Source organism: Lynx rufus, unplaced genomic scaffold (assembly GCF_022079265.1).
Source record: "Lynx rufus isolate CCGP_SWC_20201006 ecotype Redwood Valley unplaced genomic scaffold, mLynRuf1.p SCAF_25, whole genome shotgun sequence".
In the NCBI taxonomy this organism is placed as follows: Eukaryota; Metazoa; Chordata; class Mammalia; order Carnivora; family Felidae; genus Lynx; species Lynx rufus.
The window spans coordinates 12,293,846-12,310,882 of NW_025814840.1; the positions used below are offsets into that span (position 1 = coordinate 12,293,846).

At 46.1% G+C, this 17,037-nt stretch overlaps 1 protein-coding gene across 4 annotated transcripts in view; it reads right to left on the reverse strand.

The window, feature by feature from the left end:
• The window catches only part of EDARADD (EDAR associated via death domain), a 77,777-nt gene that overhangs the window by 15,440 nt on the left and 45,300 nt on the right, over nucleotides 1-17,037 (reverse strand). For all 4 annotated transcript variants that reach the window (XM_047088727.1, XM_047088728.1, XM_047088729.1 and 1 more), the window contains exon 5: nucleotides 8,282-8,327. In XM_047088727.1, coding sequence (XP_046944683.1) covers nucleotides 8,282-8,327 — 46 coding nt within the window. The remainder of the gene's footprint in view (nucleotides 1-8,281; nucleotides 8,328-17,037) is intronic.

Below are 17,037 nucleotides of genomic sequence, written 5' to 3' on the forward strand. Positions count from 1 at the left end.
ACTGGCAACGGTAGCGAATGTGAAGCTGCCGTTTGGAATCATAAACTATAATTAGCTCTCTGGCAGACCGAAGTGGAGGAACATGTTTTGTTTTGTATCGAACACATTTTGTCCTGCCCTGCTTTAAACACCTATCATGTAATAGTGCACATAAAACGCTAGACTGGGTGATGCCTTGGGGGAGAAACAATTGTGGGGGGAGAGAGTCATAGCACCGAAGAAGCTTTCATCAGAAATGGGGAAAAATGGGAATATTATTTGATGTCTCTCAAAAAACAAGCACAGGGTTGCTGTGTAGGTGAAGTTCAGAAATTGTCTGCCAGATGAATGAATGAATGAGAACTATACTTTCTCCCCAGGAGACAAGGCAGATTTGTTCTTATTATCTGATGCATCTTATGACCTGAAGAATAATAAAGGAAAAGGAATGTTGCTTGTGTTTCTTGAGCAATAAACAGATATTGGTGGAAAACAGTACAGAATTGGTCTTAAGATACAAGGGGATTCTAGATTTGGGGGCAGATAGGAGAGGGCTATTTCAAAAAAGAAGTTACTTATGTATAAAAATTCACTCAGATTCTCTACTAATGAGGGTCCTCACTTGTCATATTTGGACACCTGACTTGTGTATTTTCTGCTGATGCAAAGCAAGAATGGAACGCACCATTAATTTATGATGACTTCTTATTTTAGAGACCAAAACCCTGGAAAGACTTGCTCTCTGTGAGTCTAGTCTGAGTACTGGCTTAAACTCGGGGAGACTTTGTCAGAGGAAGAAACGCCAGATTTCTCAATGTCTTTTCTTCTTTTTTTTTTCTTAAAGTTTATTTATTTTGAGAGAGAACAAGCAGGGGAGGGGCAGAGAGAGGGGGAGAGACAGAATCCCAAGCAGGCTCCACGCCATCAGTCAGGAGCCCAACACAGGTCTCGAACTCCTGAACCATGAGATTATGACCTGAGCCGAGATCAAGAATTGGACACTGTGACCAGCTGAGCCACCCAGGCTCCCCTCTCAGTGTCTTTTCATCGGGACAATGGTCATTCACGGAATGGCTAACATACGACCAGCCCTGCACGGAGCAGCATCTTCAAATCTCAGCCCTCCAACCTCCTAGAGCTTGACCTCTCCACGCATTTAACATCTACGGACTTCAGGTTCCTCATCTATAAAATTAAAATGATCATTTCTGTATCTCATGAGTTGAATGAGATAAATGATGTAACGGCGTTTCTGTCAGGTCTTATGTAAATGTTATTGAAAGATGTTAGATTTAACATTTTTTTAAGGATATGTAAAGAAAAAGAGTCCCCATGCAGTGTGGCCTCTGCTGCTATCTCCCAGCTCACTTCCTTCTCTATGGCTTCTCCCTGCCCGCACTTGTCCCTAGAACATGAAGCTCAGCCCTGCCCCAGGACCTTTGCACCTGCTAGCTCTTCTCCCCGGAGTCCTCCTTCCTCACATCTTCACACGGCTGGCTCCTCTGCATTGTTCAGGTCTCTGTGCATCTTCTTAGCTAAAGCAGCACCCTCCCCTACCAGGCAAAATTCTGTTCCCCTCGTTATTTTCCTCACGGTACACCTACCACCATATGTAATGACTGTCACTCCCAGTGCCTGTCACTCTCAGCTAGTATTAAACTCCAAGAGGAAAGAGACTTTGTTGTCTGATGTCACCACTTCGCTCCAGGCACACAGGAGGCATTCAGTAATATTTGTTGAGTAAATCAAATGAGTGAAGAGTGTGTCTTAGAGAAACAAATTGGAAAGCTCTGGGCAGCCTAAGAAGAGCTATCTAGAAAATTTCAGATGAACTGAAGCTTTTTTTTGTTGTTTAGTGCTGAGCATATACAAGGCAGAAGACGCCTGGTTGCTATGGAGAAAGAGTACACACTGTGTACGACCAATCAACAACAAGAGCTTTAGAGACACCCCAGCTGACAGTCAATGCCCATTAGCACAGTGCAGGTGTGCAACTTGGACTGGTAATGAGCTTGCTAAGGCCACAGCCTCACTCTCTAACCAGGGACAGTGGGATCTACTTCCCAAGGTTATCGAGGGGATTAAATGAGATCATCCACTGAAACTTCATTCTGTGCACAGGTGAGCAACAAAGGATTAGTAGCTGGGGGTGAGGAAGCATAACCAAGAGCCTCTTTAAAAGCACTCGTTCTGGACCTTTGGCCGCAAGAAGGAACTCCTCCTGACCCACCCCCCCCACCCTCCCGGCCAAGGAGATTTACAAAATCCTGACTCTGACCAGGGATCGTCTACCGAGATCCTTAGTTAATTGGTGTGGGGTGCAGGCAGACATGGGATATTTAAAAGCTCTCCTGGGAATTCTAATATGCAGCCAGGGTTGAAAACCATTGCCTTAAAGACATCTGCAGGGTAAGTTCTTGGCCAGAAGGGCCTGCCAAATGACATTTTCGAATCAGAGCTGCTACTTTTCTTCGAGAGATAGCATGTCGGTTTGGTCGTTAAGTCTTTGAACAGATAACACTTCTCCACCCTCAAGAGTAGATGAATGGGTTTTCCTGTGGGGTGTTTTTGGTCTTCTCTCCCTGTGCTCTATCGTCTCTCTCACACACATTTTCATACACTTTAAGGAAGAGTCCAGGATTCAAGAACGTTCACTGATGAGGTAGGTCTATGTCACTTAAAACAATGGTAAGAAACAGGTCATGTCCGACGGTGCAGGGTAACTCCAGCTTGGGGCTGGCAAGGTTTAAAATAATGGCCAATTAACAGTTAATTGTGAATTGGAACAGGACTCCAGGATCCAAAAAGGTCATGATTAGTTGGGTCTAGAAAATGGCGCCAGCCAGGATTTTGGCAGTGGATCACACACTGACTTAACGTGTCTCCCTGCAGGGGTGAGTGCCGTTTTATCTTGTACACTCTGGCTGTTCGAGAACTATTACCACACGGGTGTTTCCCTCCAGTGTGCTCAGGACCACTGCTCGCTCTTAGATCATTTATAGTAACGTTCCCCGGGGTGACTAGGTCTTGAGTTAATTCAGACAATTAAACGGGAAGCATTTTTTATACTGGCAACTTTGCAAATAGCAAAATATTGTGATCCTGAAATAAAATAACTCTATCCCAGGGGTCTATAAACTATTCGATTTGGAGCCTGAAAATACCAACTAGGGTCAAAGCAGAGTCGAGTGCTTCTGCAGTTGTGTGTGTTAAGGGTATAAATTCATGCTTTTTTCCTATGTGTGGTTTCCAATGTGGGTGGAAAGAAATATATTTAAAATGTCAGTTTATGGCTTTGATAAATCATTGGGATGCACACACACACACACACACACACCACATTATTCATCAGAGGTGGTTTATATGCTCTGAGCTGGAAAATGATGAACTATTTTTATCTCCCAAGAAACTACCCCAAGGGCTTTTGGTGGGCGTTTGATCTCTTAACCGAAGGGAAAAACAATATAATTTCATTCTCTCTCTCTCTAAAACACCCCTTTAAGGAGACATCATGTCGGCGGCAGCACTGGGGAGTCTAACTGACAAACTGGAAGGATCTAGGCTGGCAAATCACGCCGTGCCTCAATTGTGTTATCACACAAACTCAGAAGGTAGAGGGCACTTTCAAAAGGAAACGAACCTACGTTAAGAAAGGACCTGGGTAAAAATTCAGCACAGAATTCCATGTGAATCTGGACTCAGAAGTTTTGTCGTGCCAACACATTAACAAAGTGCCATTTAATGGGCCTAACTAGAAAAATAAAAAAAATAAAAGTCCTATTTTACATTCGTCTCTCTGGGGACATTCGGTCCCGATCAGGCAAGTGCTGAATTATGCAAGGTGGTCAGAAAGTCATCCTCGGGAAACTGGCCAGGCGTCGAGAACAGGTACAGAAAGCGCCGTGGTCCATGTGACCATGCGACAGCTACCGCTTTCTCAGAAAGGGAGGGCGAGGAGGGGTTCTGTGTGTTTTCAACCGGAGGGATACTCTCTTGATAACTGACTCGTGTTCCTTTCATGCCCCAATGTTTTCATTTCGAAAGTCCGTATGAGAACATCGAACACCTTTAAGGTTTCCTTCAGCAGGGTACACAGGCCGTCACTTGTGTTGCCGTTTCAACCCAGGCATCGCAAGGAGTATCCTTGGTCTTGGGCTCTGCCTCCTGTGGGTGTTTGCTTCCGTGTTCAACGGTTCCACAGAGGGGGCTTTGCTTTTCTAGGGGTGGCTGATTCTGCTTTGTGTTCTTTTTCTTTCCTTGATTACAAACTGTCAGCTGTCCTTTCCCACGTCTGTCTAACCCCTCCTTCTAGGACAGGGTCTTTGGCGGAGACGGACTTTGGTGGAGGGGGGTGGATGCTGGCTTTGTTCCAGATTAAGACTCTACCTGAGATACTGCTGACCCCGCGGTAGGACACTCAGCATTCAGTGTGTGCACTACCCAGGCGAGGCATCTGACCAGTAGAGGGGCAGCCCCATGTGGTGGCTGGAAATGAGCTCCCGGCAGGCCGGGGGCTTGAATCCCACTTACGACTTGTGAGACCAAGCACGAGCCACGTGACCCAGCATCGCTTCTGTCACATCCACCCGGTAAGGAAAGTAAACTCAGAGCTGTCATGTGCACTTTTTTCTAAGCACATTTTCCCAATAAGCACATTTTTAAAGTGCTTCGAACTGGGGCTGGTACACAGTAAGTAGGGAATTAGTGCATGTGACCAAAACAATAAGATAAATCTTACTTAGCTTGCTACTCTCCTTCAATGACTGAAATACAGCAAAACCTTGGTTTGAGAGCATAGTTCATTCCAGAAACATACTGATAGTCTGAAGCACTTGTATATCAAAGCAAATTTCCCCATGAGAAATAATGGAAACTCTCAGGCACCTGGGTGGCTCAGTCGGTTGAGCATCCAACTTCAGCTCAGGTCATGATCTTGTGGTTCATGATTTTGAGCTCTGTGCTGGCAGCTCAGAGCCTGGAGCCTGCTTGGAATTCTGTGTCTCCCTCTTTCTCTGCCTCTTCCCCACTCATGCTCTGTCTGTCTCTCTCAAAAATAAATAAAAACATCAAAAAATGTTTTTAAAAAAGAATGGAAACTCAGATGATTCGTTCCGTAATCCAAAAATATTCATACAAAAATGATTACAGTACTGTAATATAATGCAAAATAATAAAGAAAATACAAACCAGAAAGAAAAATAAACAAATTAACCTGCACTTACCTTTGAAAGCCTTCGTGTCTGGTGTGTGGGAGGCAAGAGAGAGGAGGGTTATTGTGTAAGACCACTTTCACTATCACTAACAGAATCACTGCTACAGAACAGTATTAATAGACTCTTGCCATAGACTGTATTTCATGTAACTGGCAATAAGGCAGCAGAGGAAAGGGTCTCTATCTGCAGGCAGCCTGACCTAGAAGGAAGCAAAGCATTCCTAAGCTCACTCTTGTCTGGAAAAACAAAGGACTGTCCATAGGTGCTTTGAAGTGACCAAAAACACAGTAGTGCCCGTTGTGGGCACCTTCCAACATTCTGAAAGATCACTGATTGCTGCCAAACACCGTGGCCTGAGACCGAGCATCCAAGCATGGGAGATGACCATCCACAATCCCACAGACAGAGAGGAAGAGAGAGAGAGAAGAACCATTGGCTCAGTTGTGATCATGTGACCCTCAGCGTCATGTACTACTTACTTGTACTACAAGTCATCGCTCGTTTATCAATTTAAAATTTATTAGAAACGTTTGCTCGTCTTGTGGAACACTCACAGAACAAATTACTCGCAATCCGAGGTTTTACTGTATCCAGATGTTTTCACCAGTTTATCCAAGAGCAAAGCCATTAAGTTACTGTCTCTCATCTACTTGTTTACGAAGACAAAAACAAAAATCGAGCCAAACACCTGATTGTTCTTGTGTGCAAAGCACCGTGCTAGGTGCTCAAGATGTTGATTTCAATGGCAATCTGCTCGCACTAACACTACCTGCTATGACTATCACTGTGAAAAGTTTACCTCTTTGAAGCTCTTCCATTTCATTTTGACACACGTAAAAATTTTTAAGAGACAACTGAAAATTGATTAATCCATTAGTTAATAACAACCTTAAAGCATAAAGGTTTCTAGATATTCCTGAACAGCTCTATCCATTCTCATTTTAGCTCACATTCCACATTAGTGTATAGGGTGTTAGTCTTTCAAAAGTGTATAGATCTTTTATAATTAGAAAAGAAATATGTGCTATTGCAGAGAAGCTGAAAATTTAGATGAGCATGGGGAAAAAGAAATCATGCTCTTTAACACCCAGATCGATAACAGTTGGCCTTTTATGGATTTCTTTGGTTATTTTACCACACATTCTATGCATTTGCCTACATCTGATCATCTTTATGTATACATTTGCGTATATATAATGGTTATGTATATATATAGGTTATGTACATATACAGGTTAAAGTTTTGGGGGAGAGTTTTTTCGAACTCATGTTAGAAATTTAAAAAATCTGGCCTTTTGTAGCAATGTGGATGGAACTGGAGAGTGTTATGCTAAGTGAAATAAGTCATACAGAGAAGGACAGATTCCATATGTTTTCACTCCTATGTGGATCCTGAGAAACTTAACAGAAGACCATGGAGAGGGGAAGAAAAAAAAATGGTTAGAGAGGGAGGGAGCCAAAACATAAGAGACTCTTAAAAAAACTGAGAACAAACTGAGGGTTGATGGGGGGTGGGAGGGAGGGGTGGGTGGGTGATGGGTATTGAGGAGGGCACCTGTTGGGATGAGCACTGGGTGTTGTATGGAAACCAAGTTAACAATAAATTTCATATTTAAAAAAAAAGGTACATGGTAAAAAAAAAAAAGAAATTTTAAAAATATAGGATAGTGGAGGGGCATCTGGGTGGCTCAGTCGGTTAAGCGTCTGACATTTGATCTCAGCTCAGGTCTTGATCTCAGGGTTGTGAGTTCAAGCCCTGCACTGGACCCCTCACTGGGCATGAAACCTACTTAAAAAAAAAAAAAAAGTGGCTGCTTGTATACAAAGATGCCTTCTCCTCCTCACACCACCCAGCTAGGTGCTTCTAATTTGAGCTTGTCTGCTATAGCATTTGTGGAAGAGGGATAATCCTTGGCCAGTGGTCCTAGCCTCTGGTAGGGGAGGGGTGTGGCCCGAGGAAGACAAGTTCCAGTGGGGTGTCCGGATGGGACCCTGACATTGGGCCTGTCCCATGAGACTGGTGGGAAGTCTCTAATGCAAGTTCATCTGGCTCAGTTTCTCTTTTGATTGCTCTAATCTCAGCAGGGGGATGACTGAATTGAAACCAGGATCCCCACTTCTGTCTCCCAGAACTATACTTTTGCCACATGGCCTCTTTAGGGAACCTGGCACACAGTAGTCCTTAATAAATATAGATCTGCTGAAGGGGAAAAAAAAATCACCTACCGTCTCACCACCAGAGATCACTGTGGCTAAGGTGATTATACAACACATGTTCTGGTTTTCAGCATGGTTACACTGGCAGAGGCTAGGTAGGATTGGTGAGATTATCCTGAGGGCTTCAGGGTCCGCCACCCTCCCATTAGAAGAGAAAGAAACAAAACTCTGATGACTCAGGTCATTTGATATGTGTTTTAAAAGATATAGAAAATATGAGTGAGGTTTCTATATCTTTTCATTATTCTTTTGGTAGCGTATTTTAATGCTCACTCCAGATTTTCCCCAAGATTGATTAATAAGAAATCTAAACACTGCCAGAGTTTCCATCTTACAATAAAAAGTGGGAAAGGACGCAATCCTTCATGTTTCTTTGGTTAAACACACCGGTAGCAGAAAGAGGGTAGGGGATAGCACATGGCCAGGTGTCAGGAGGGTCCCCTTGGCTAACCGAGTGCCTGAGGTACCGAGAGAGGATGCTGGCCCTTCCTGTGCTGACCTGGTTTACCTAAGCCCTATTGCTTTCTTCCACCTGTCACAGTTTTCCGGCAATGGCAAGCCTCCCAGGACTCCTGAGGGAGAAGGGTCTGCTTGCTCTGTTTTGTTGCCCCATCCTAAACTTGTCCAACTGGGAACCCAGCTGTGCCCCGCCCCTGCGCACAGTAGGGTTAGCTCGGAGAAAAGACTCTTTGAAGGCTTTTGTGAAATCTGGTTAACATTTCCTTGCAGTTCACCATGACCGGTGGTTGGAAAGTTTCTCTAGGCTGTAATACAGATTTTCAAAGTTAATGATAAACATATTCCTAAATTATCTTTAATTCAGCCATGCCAGTTCTCAGTGAAGCCCAGACATCCGTGGAGTCAACTGTTTACCTGAAAGGGGTTCTCCAGTACTGTCTGGAAAGCCGTTTTCTTCTCCCTAAAAACCAGAAAGCAACCTTCATTAGAATCATCCCTATTTGTGGAGACATTATCAATTTTCCAATTTAGTTACATTTCCACCAAAGCCTGGCAGGTGGTGGGGGCAGGGGTGGTGGTGATGGAGCTTAAGAACAGTATTGCTTACCTCCCTCTATGAGTTCCTGGAGGGCAGGGGCTCTTGTCTATTTGCGCCCCCCACTCCCGCCCCCCACCCCCACCCCGTGCCCAGAACAGTGCCTGACACACGATAGACACTCAACAAATGTAAGTTACATGAGTGACTCTATTTTTTAAAAAGGTATCAATGCATGAAACAATGTGCTACTGTTTTTATTCCCTACCCACTTTTTGTTGGGCTTGTTGTCAGTCTAGGTTACAATTTGTTCCCATATCTATTATACTTTTTTAATGTTTATTTATTTTTGAGAGAGAGAGAGAGAGAGAGAGAGAGCGTGAGCAGGGGAGGAGCAGAGACAGAGAGACACAGAATCAGAAGCAGGCTCCAGGTTCTGAGCTGTCAGCACAGAGCCCAATGTGGGGCTTGAACTTGCAGACTGTGAGATCATGACCTGAGCCGAAGTTGGACGCTTAACCGACTGAGCCACCCAGGCACCTATTATTTATTTTTTTTTAAATATATTTCAAAACAGCAAAGAGAAACTGTTAGAAAGCAGTGTGCAAATCTCCTGAGGATCGTGTTTCTGCCCTTCTGAGGGGGGTTCTGTTTTTACAAGCAAGGTTGTGCCATACAACATGCTACATGAAGGGATTTACCGTGACCTTGTTGGAAGGGGGTGTGTGTGTGTTTTCAATGAAGTCCACAGAGGACACCATAGTCAGTACATGTTTGTTTATGTTAACTCCATCTTCATACAATGAAAACCTGTCCCAGCGGCTAGGATTACCCCATCGCGGTCCAGAAGAAGCCACGGTGTTGGGTCAAAAACCCTGGGTTTTATTTACTCCAGCTGCATCCATAATTTATCAATGCAGGTCTCTGCATCCTCATTTGTAGATTAAGGGGGAGGATAGATTAGCTTATCTCTAAGATGCTCTACATTCTCGGTTTTGTCCTTAAAGATGTGCTAATTCCCTGGTGTCTTTTTCCTCTTAATCTTCTAAGAAGCCTTCCCCCCTCACTCCAAGCTCATAAATCTCCATGTCTCAGCAATGTAGATACAGCTGTCTAATTACGGGCCTCATTGTTTTTCCACACCAGAAGCATTCCTATGTTTTACCAGCTAGATTTTTCCCTTCAACGAATCTAAGTATTTCTTCTTCTATGTTTTTTAATGTTTATTTATTTTTGAGAAACAGAGAAAGAGTACAATTGGGGTAGAGGGGCAGACAGAGAGGGAGACACAGAATCAGAAGCAGGCTCCAGGCTCTGAGCCATCAGCACAGAGCCCGACGCGGGGCTCAAACCCATGAGCTGTGAGATCACAACCTGAGCCAAAGTCGGACGCCCAACCGACTGAGCCACCCAGGCGCCCCAGGTCTAAGTATTTCTTGCTTCTGTCTGAGTCTTGGTCCTTGCCAACGTCCTAAATGGAGTAAAAAGCACACTGCTCGCTCTATACATATGGTTTGTAAGAGTTACAGGGAGTTTTTGAAAGAACAAAACTCTGTCTCTATGCAACTTTTTTACTTTTGGGAGGCTAAAGCTCCCCAACAGCAGGCAGGGCCACCGTTCGGTGGTTCGTGCAGGGACCTGCCTTCCCACATCTGCGCGGCCGCAGCAGGACCAGGCAGGCATGTTCTTTTATCAAGAGCCATGGTTCTGCTCACCGAACTGGAAACATGCACAGGAGGAAACAGAAATGGGGCCTTCAGCCGGAGTTAAGAGGCACCAATGTTCAAACCTGTCAGCCTCCGTGGTACAGCTGAGGTCCCTGCTAAAACGTGAACTCTCTTTTAATGGGAGACTCTGTGATGGAGCATACATGACTCGGTTTCTTATCACCTGGAGAGCATTCTTACCGAACACGATGTCTGGCCAGAATTATCCCCATGACAGAGATAAGGGACATGACATGACTCAGAATTACTTGTGAAGGTTGATGGAGACAGAATAATACAAGAATATCAACGATCTCTGTTCTTGCTCTAATTATTATGTGATGCTACTTTTAGGCTAGTTTTCATTTTAAAACTTTTTTTATTTATTTTTTTAAATATTTATTTTTGAAAGAGAGAGAGAGAGAGCGTGCGCGCGCGCGCGCGCGCGCAAGTGGGGGAGGGGCAGAGAGAGGGAGACACAGAATGTGAAGTAGGCTCCAGGCTCTGAGCGTTCAGCACAGAACCCGATGTGGGGCTTGAACTCATCAACCACGAGATCATGACCTGAGCCGAAACTGGACACCTAACCGACTAAACCACCCAGGCACCCCTTTAGTTTCTTTACTTTGAGAGAGGGGGTGGGAGGGGCAGAGGGAGAATCCTAAAAAGGCTCTATACCGTCAGCACGGAGTCCGACGCATGGCTCGATCTCATGAACCGTGAGACCATGACCTGAGCTGAAATCAAGAGCCCAACGCTCAACCCACTGAGCTACCCAGGCAGCCCATGAGGTTAGTTTTCAAAGAGTGAAATCATAAAAGAGACTTATTTTTGCATTTTTTAATGGCCTTACTGAAACCACACGCATGCCTTTATTCAAACCTTCTTTACGGAGAATGTAATATGTACAAGTTCCCGTGCTGGAACCTACATGCAAAAACAAAACAAAAAAAAAAATTATCTGAACCCTTGGCCTCAAGGCCTGGCCCCAGATGTACTGGGACAGTAGAGACGTACACAAATAACCCAAATACAAGGCAGAAGGGGACAAGTTCCAATAGGGAGGTGTAGTTGAAGTCAGAGAGGAGACATTTCTTCCAACAGAAAAAACCAGAGGCAGTTTCTCTGAATCTCTGAACCAGAAATATTGAGATGAGCTTTTGCTGGGAATTTGGACAGTGGGCACTTGGAGGCAAGGGCATTTAGCCGGGGTCTTTCTGATGCAAAGGCAATGAGAGGCAATGGGATAGGAGATGGTGCTCTGAGGCTGGACTGAGGCCTGAAAGCCCATCTAAAGAGCTAGGCTCCATTTCACAGATATTGGGGGGTGGGGGGGGGGTCACTAAGGAGCTCTGGCCGGAAGCAGCTATGCTTGCCCAGGAGCACAGCAGGAAATTCCCCCTGGCCGTGCACAGCACAGGTACATGGCACTTAGGGAGCATGTAAAGGCCAGGTGGTGGTGGGGTGTGGTGGGGGAAAGCAAGATGGCCTTGGAGGTGACGACTGATGAGACCCCAGACCATCCATCTGGGAGAGGAAGGGATAAAGCTACAGCCCCTGCAGAGATACAGTCACGAGGTGAAGGGAGGTGAAATCCAGGGCAAGTTTTGAAGAGTAAGACCACAAGATGTCCCTGTGTGTTGAAGACATGGCTCTGGTCCTTGAGGGACGCCAGGGCAGGAGAGGAAAACATGGATGTTGACGGGATTATGGAAGGAGAGAGAGACGCTGGAGAGCAAGACGTGTGGTCACAAACTTGAGGAGCACTTCAACACCCACATTTCGGTGGAAGGGGAGGGAACGAGGAAGGAAAGCAGAGAAGGGAGGTCAGAGAGGAGGGAGACAGCATCAAGACCGGGAAAGGCTGGAAGCTCTGGGGGCCGTTTGGAGACGAGATTCGGTGAGGGGATGAGCGGCCATATCCTAGAACGGTTCTAGCAGAGAGGTGGGCGTGCAAGCCGGCTTCTACCAGGGGGCGGCGAGGACACAGAGGTGTCTGTGGTGCTAGCCTCCCCAGCCTTTCTATCCGCCTCACTTTCTCTTATCTTTGAGGTCCCGGCTCAGAAGTCACTTCCTCCTGGAAAGCCTTCTGCAAACTCCCAGTCTGGGTTACGTGCCTGGGGTGTTCCCACACACCCGCACGTGCCGCCCCATTGGATGGCGACACTGGGTGTGGGAGTTTGAAGTCTGGAGACTCCAGACTACCAGGCAAGGGCCCTTGTCCATGCTGTCCTGTGATTAGCACGTTTGACACAGATAATACATAGTATCTGTGCAAGGGACAGCGAGTGGGAGGGAGGAAGGAAAGAAGACACAACTATGGCATGGAGTCTGTGTTCTCCAGACCAGGGGATGAACGTTCTCCATGATGCTGTCCCTACGTCATCGTCATGCCCTCTGACTCTGCTCCTTGGCCTCATGTCCTTGGCCACCAATTCTGTGGCCTCCATCCCAGCTCTGTTGTTCTGGTCTCCCCTGGATTCCTGTCCACTTAGCCAGGGTCCGGCATCTTAGGGATGGGTTTAAAAACACCCTAGATTTGTCCATCAGCTGTGGGCCCCTGGCCAGTACTTAGCTCTGCCCTTCCTTCACCCTGTCTTGTTCTAAATTGCTGAGTATGCTGGGAAAAAGAAGGGACAAACTTCACACATTATATGATCACGTATCTGGTCTCAGCTGGGTCTCAGCTTCTCCTCGGTCATTCTTGGTCTCTCTTCCAACTGTCCCCTTAAGGCCCTACTGGGCCTTGTTCCAAACCTTTTCCAGTCCGCTGAAGGCCCCGTACCTATTTGTGCCTACTATCCCAGAAAGGGCTCGGCCGATGTATTTGCCCCCATTCTCCTTTTCTCCTATCTCCAAAGAGATGGGGTCTTTTCATCTTCAAGGCCTGACCTGTATCCTCGAATTATGGTCCTGTGCAGAGGTTTTTAAGAGTACTTACTGCAAAGGGTGGGACAGGTCTTGTCCACTTTTATATTGCCTAGCACTGACCTTAGTTACCGTGTTTCAAAAACGTTAGTTCAACTTAACTGAACCCAGAAGCGTCACAAGGTGGCCTCTCGCTACAACACGGGACTCGCCTCCAGGACCAGTTCAGCCTTGAGGAATGGTCTGAGGTAGGGAGGGGACAGAGGATCAGCTCACGGACAAGACACAGGATACAGAGGATGTGGCAAGTTCGGTGATGGTTCCGGAAGCAGCCTACGTGGAGAATTTCCAAAAGGGGACTGTGGGTTCCACGTGGATATCAGAGGGGTGTGTGATACCCGTAGGGAATGTGGGCAGATGACACCTGGGGACAGCCAGGGCCAGTACAGTCCTCAAGAGGTTGCTGATGGCAGGAATCTACTGTAAGCCCAGTTCTAGGAACTGGAGTCCAGGGTGCCGGGACGCTGTGACTTGGGCACAGAGGTCCAGGCTGTGGCATCCCTGGGACCTAGGGCTGGGACCTGAGGGAATGAATAATGTTCAGCCGCACAAGCTGTAGCTTGAGATCTCGCTGCTCCCATTAAAACTGATCCAGGAACACAGAGGACAGAGTTGTGGGTCAGAGCGGCACCAGGCTTAGCTGTGAGCAACCCAGGAAGGCAGGGGAAATGAGGCAGGGCCTTAAAGGGGTCCCAACTCCATCTCTTCCCTTGCACGTCTGCCCCTTCCCCTCCAGGGATCCTATCATACACAATTCTCCCCTGTTCTAAGCCAACCTCTGAAACCAGCCTCCTCATTCCACCCTCTTTATTCTTCCCTAATTCTTTCCAGATTTCTCAAGGACTTAATTCTGCAGAGTGCCTGCTATGCGCCACGTGCATGATGCTTTGGGTTAGCTCACTGACTCCTCCAAGCGCTTCTTAGGAGCTAAGAACTATGATTTACAAATGATAAAGAAGAGTTCTGTTCAAAGGCCTTGTTTTAATTCTGAATGAGATTTGAGCTCAAAGTACTGGTTTTGTGGGAAAGAATGGTTCCTGGGTACGGTTCGACCTGAATGCCAAAAGAGAAAAGTCTAGATAAGAAAAAAGATGGAAACAACCCGAATGACCATTGACAGATACATGGAGTAAAAAAATGTAGAATATTATTCAGCGTCAAAAAAGGCAGGAAATTCTGACCCACACGACAACACAGATGAACCTTGAGGACATTACGGTGAGCGAAATAAGCCAGACACAACGGGAAAGATGTTGTGTGAGTCTAGTTATATGAGGTACCTGGAGGAATCAAATTGAAAAGACAGAAAGTCGGGGCACCTGGGTGGCTTGGTCGGTTGAGCGTCCGACTTCGGCTCAGGTCATGATCTCACGGTCCGTGAGTTCAAGCCCCGTGTCGGGCTCTGTGCTGACAGCTCAGAGCCTGGAGCCCGTTTCAGATTCTGTGTCTCCCTCTCTCTCTGCCCCATCCCCACTTATGCTCTGTCTCTCTCTGCTCAAAAATAAATAAACGTTGAAAAGACAGAAAGTCAAATAGCGATTACCAGGAGGTGGGAGGGGGGTGAGGGTAGAATGGCAAATTAGTATTTAATGGGTATGGAGTTTCAGTTTGGGAAGATGAAAAGGTTCTGGAGATGGATGGGGGTGATGGCTGCCCAACATGAACGGACTTAAAGCCACGGAACCATATCCTTAAAAATGGTCAAGATGGTAAATATTATGTCATGTGTATTTTGCCACAATAAAAAAATTTGTTTACCCTTCTTAGGAGATTTGAAGGTACCACAAAGTTAAACACCAATGTTTTATATATTCAACTAGGCTAAAGAAAATCCCCATTTTGTTAAGCCTCCTCACTGTGAATATGGGGGGAATTAGCTTCTATTTGGGCAAAGGTGTTGACTGCTGAATTCTCTGAGCAGAGAGAAAGCTGGTGTGGTCATACTCATTTTGTACTCTGGTTATAGCTTAGAAGCTGGCAGCCCAGTTCCATCATGCTTAGGGAGCTGCAGGCACAAGGTGCTGAAGACCTGCTTCTGGAGATTTACACCTGGCGATTTCACACAGGGCTCTGGGCAGCAGAAATCCAAAGGCCAGGAACACATGTGGGGAAAACCCCACACTGTGGGGAAAACGCCAGGTCTGGTCCATCCCCCGTGGGGATGGACGGATCGGCGGGAGATGCTGACAGATTGACGGGGAAGGTACTAACTGGTACCTAGGGGCTAGTTTTCTGTGAATCATGCTCTTCTGGACTGGCGAGTTCCATCTTTAATGCCTACGCTGAGCTAATTAATGAAGAGTTCGTTCCATCTTTATTATTTCGCAAACTAGGGAAAGGATAACCGGGTGGGAAAGCACTCAACAGGCTGGTTAACCTGATGATCACCTAAGTCTGGTTGGAGGTTTCCACAAAGAGCAAAACCAAGTTATCACCGCTCAACCTGGTATCGGTAACCCAAATTACAGGCAAAGAGCCGGAAAAGAGCCGTCTTCCATGCGAATTACTTAAGTAGCTTCTTTGGGGGGAAGCAACTAATACTAAAGCTTGAGCTCTCTGCTTTAAGAAAATATTCCGGAAATGGCTTTGAAAATATGATTTTGAGGTTCCATCATGTAATGGTGAGCACTCTAGACTGTGAAAATATGATTTTGAAAGCTCAGGTGTGCAACAGTAACAGGGCTTCGATAGCATGGATTTACACGGTTCTAGACTCTCTCCTGTCACACGGCTAGTGAAACTCAAGTAGCTTTCAGTGGTGTAAATTCCCAAGACAGAGCGAGTATCTCTATAACTCTTCTTGTTTTTTTTAATTTTGTAAATGTTTATTTATTTATGAGAGAGAGAGAGAGACAGAGCACGAGTGGGGAGAGGGGCAGAGAGAGAGAGAGAGAGGGAGACACAGAATCCGAAGCAGGCTCCAGGCTCTGAGCTGTCAGCACAGAGCCCGACGCGGGGCTCGAACTCACAGACCAGGAGATCGTGACCTGAGCCGAAGTTGGATGCTTACCTGGCTGTCACTTAGGCACCCCTCTCTTCTGAATGCATTTACCGATCATCTGCTTCTACACATTAGGAATGGACTATGAATCTGCTGTTGGATTTTCTAAAACAATTTATACTCCATTCTTTTTCTGCAAGGTAGTTACTGTTATCGTAGCAACCATCTACACTTTTACTTTTTATGGAAGGATACTATACATACCTATTTATTTGGAAGTATATTCTAGAAGCCGGCCTTTAGAAAGGACCTACTTGGTGTAAGAGACCATTCTAGGCCTGGGATATGGAGACAAAGGAGCCACATCCCTGTTGCTTCGAGGTTACAACTCAGCAATGCAACAAAGACGTGAGCAAAAATACTGACACCACAAGGAATGAAAAACATGTTAGAGAGGCATAGAGGGGCGCCTGGGTGGCTCAGTCGGTTAAGCGTAAGACTTGGGCTCAGGTCATGATCTCATAGTTTGTGGGTTCGAGCCCCGCGTTGGGCTCTGTGCTGACAGCTCAGAGCCTGGGACCTGCTTCAGATTCTGTGTCTCCCTCTCTCTCTGCCCCTCCCCTGCTCATGCTCTCTCTTTCTCTCTCTCTCTCTCTCAAAAATAAACAAACATTAAAAACATTTTAAAAAAGAAAGGCATAGAGAGAATGCCAGGGGAGCACAAGGGTGGGCAAGAATCCAGGTGATACCTCAGGGAGCAGGAAAAGTTTCATTGAGTTTGAAAGAATGAAATACAGAAGAATGGGAATTTGAATGAATGCCACCCTGCTTTGCTAGGAGGAGAGCAAATCTGTGGCTCTGTGTACATTTGGTTCTTTATTCTCTTCAATGAGGGTTCTGTCCAATTACGAGCAAGACCGGCTACTTCTGGAGTTGAAGTCAGGGTCAAAGACTGGAGCAGCTGCGCCTGGGACTTGGAGGCCGGGCACACTCAGATGTAATTTCATACCCTTGCTACGGTTTCAAAGGTGAAGGGAGGAGGGGTTTTCCCCTTGTGCAT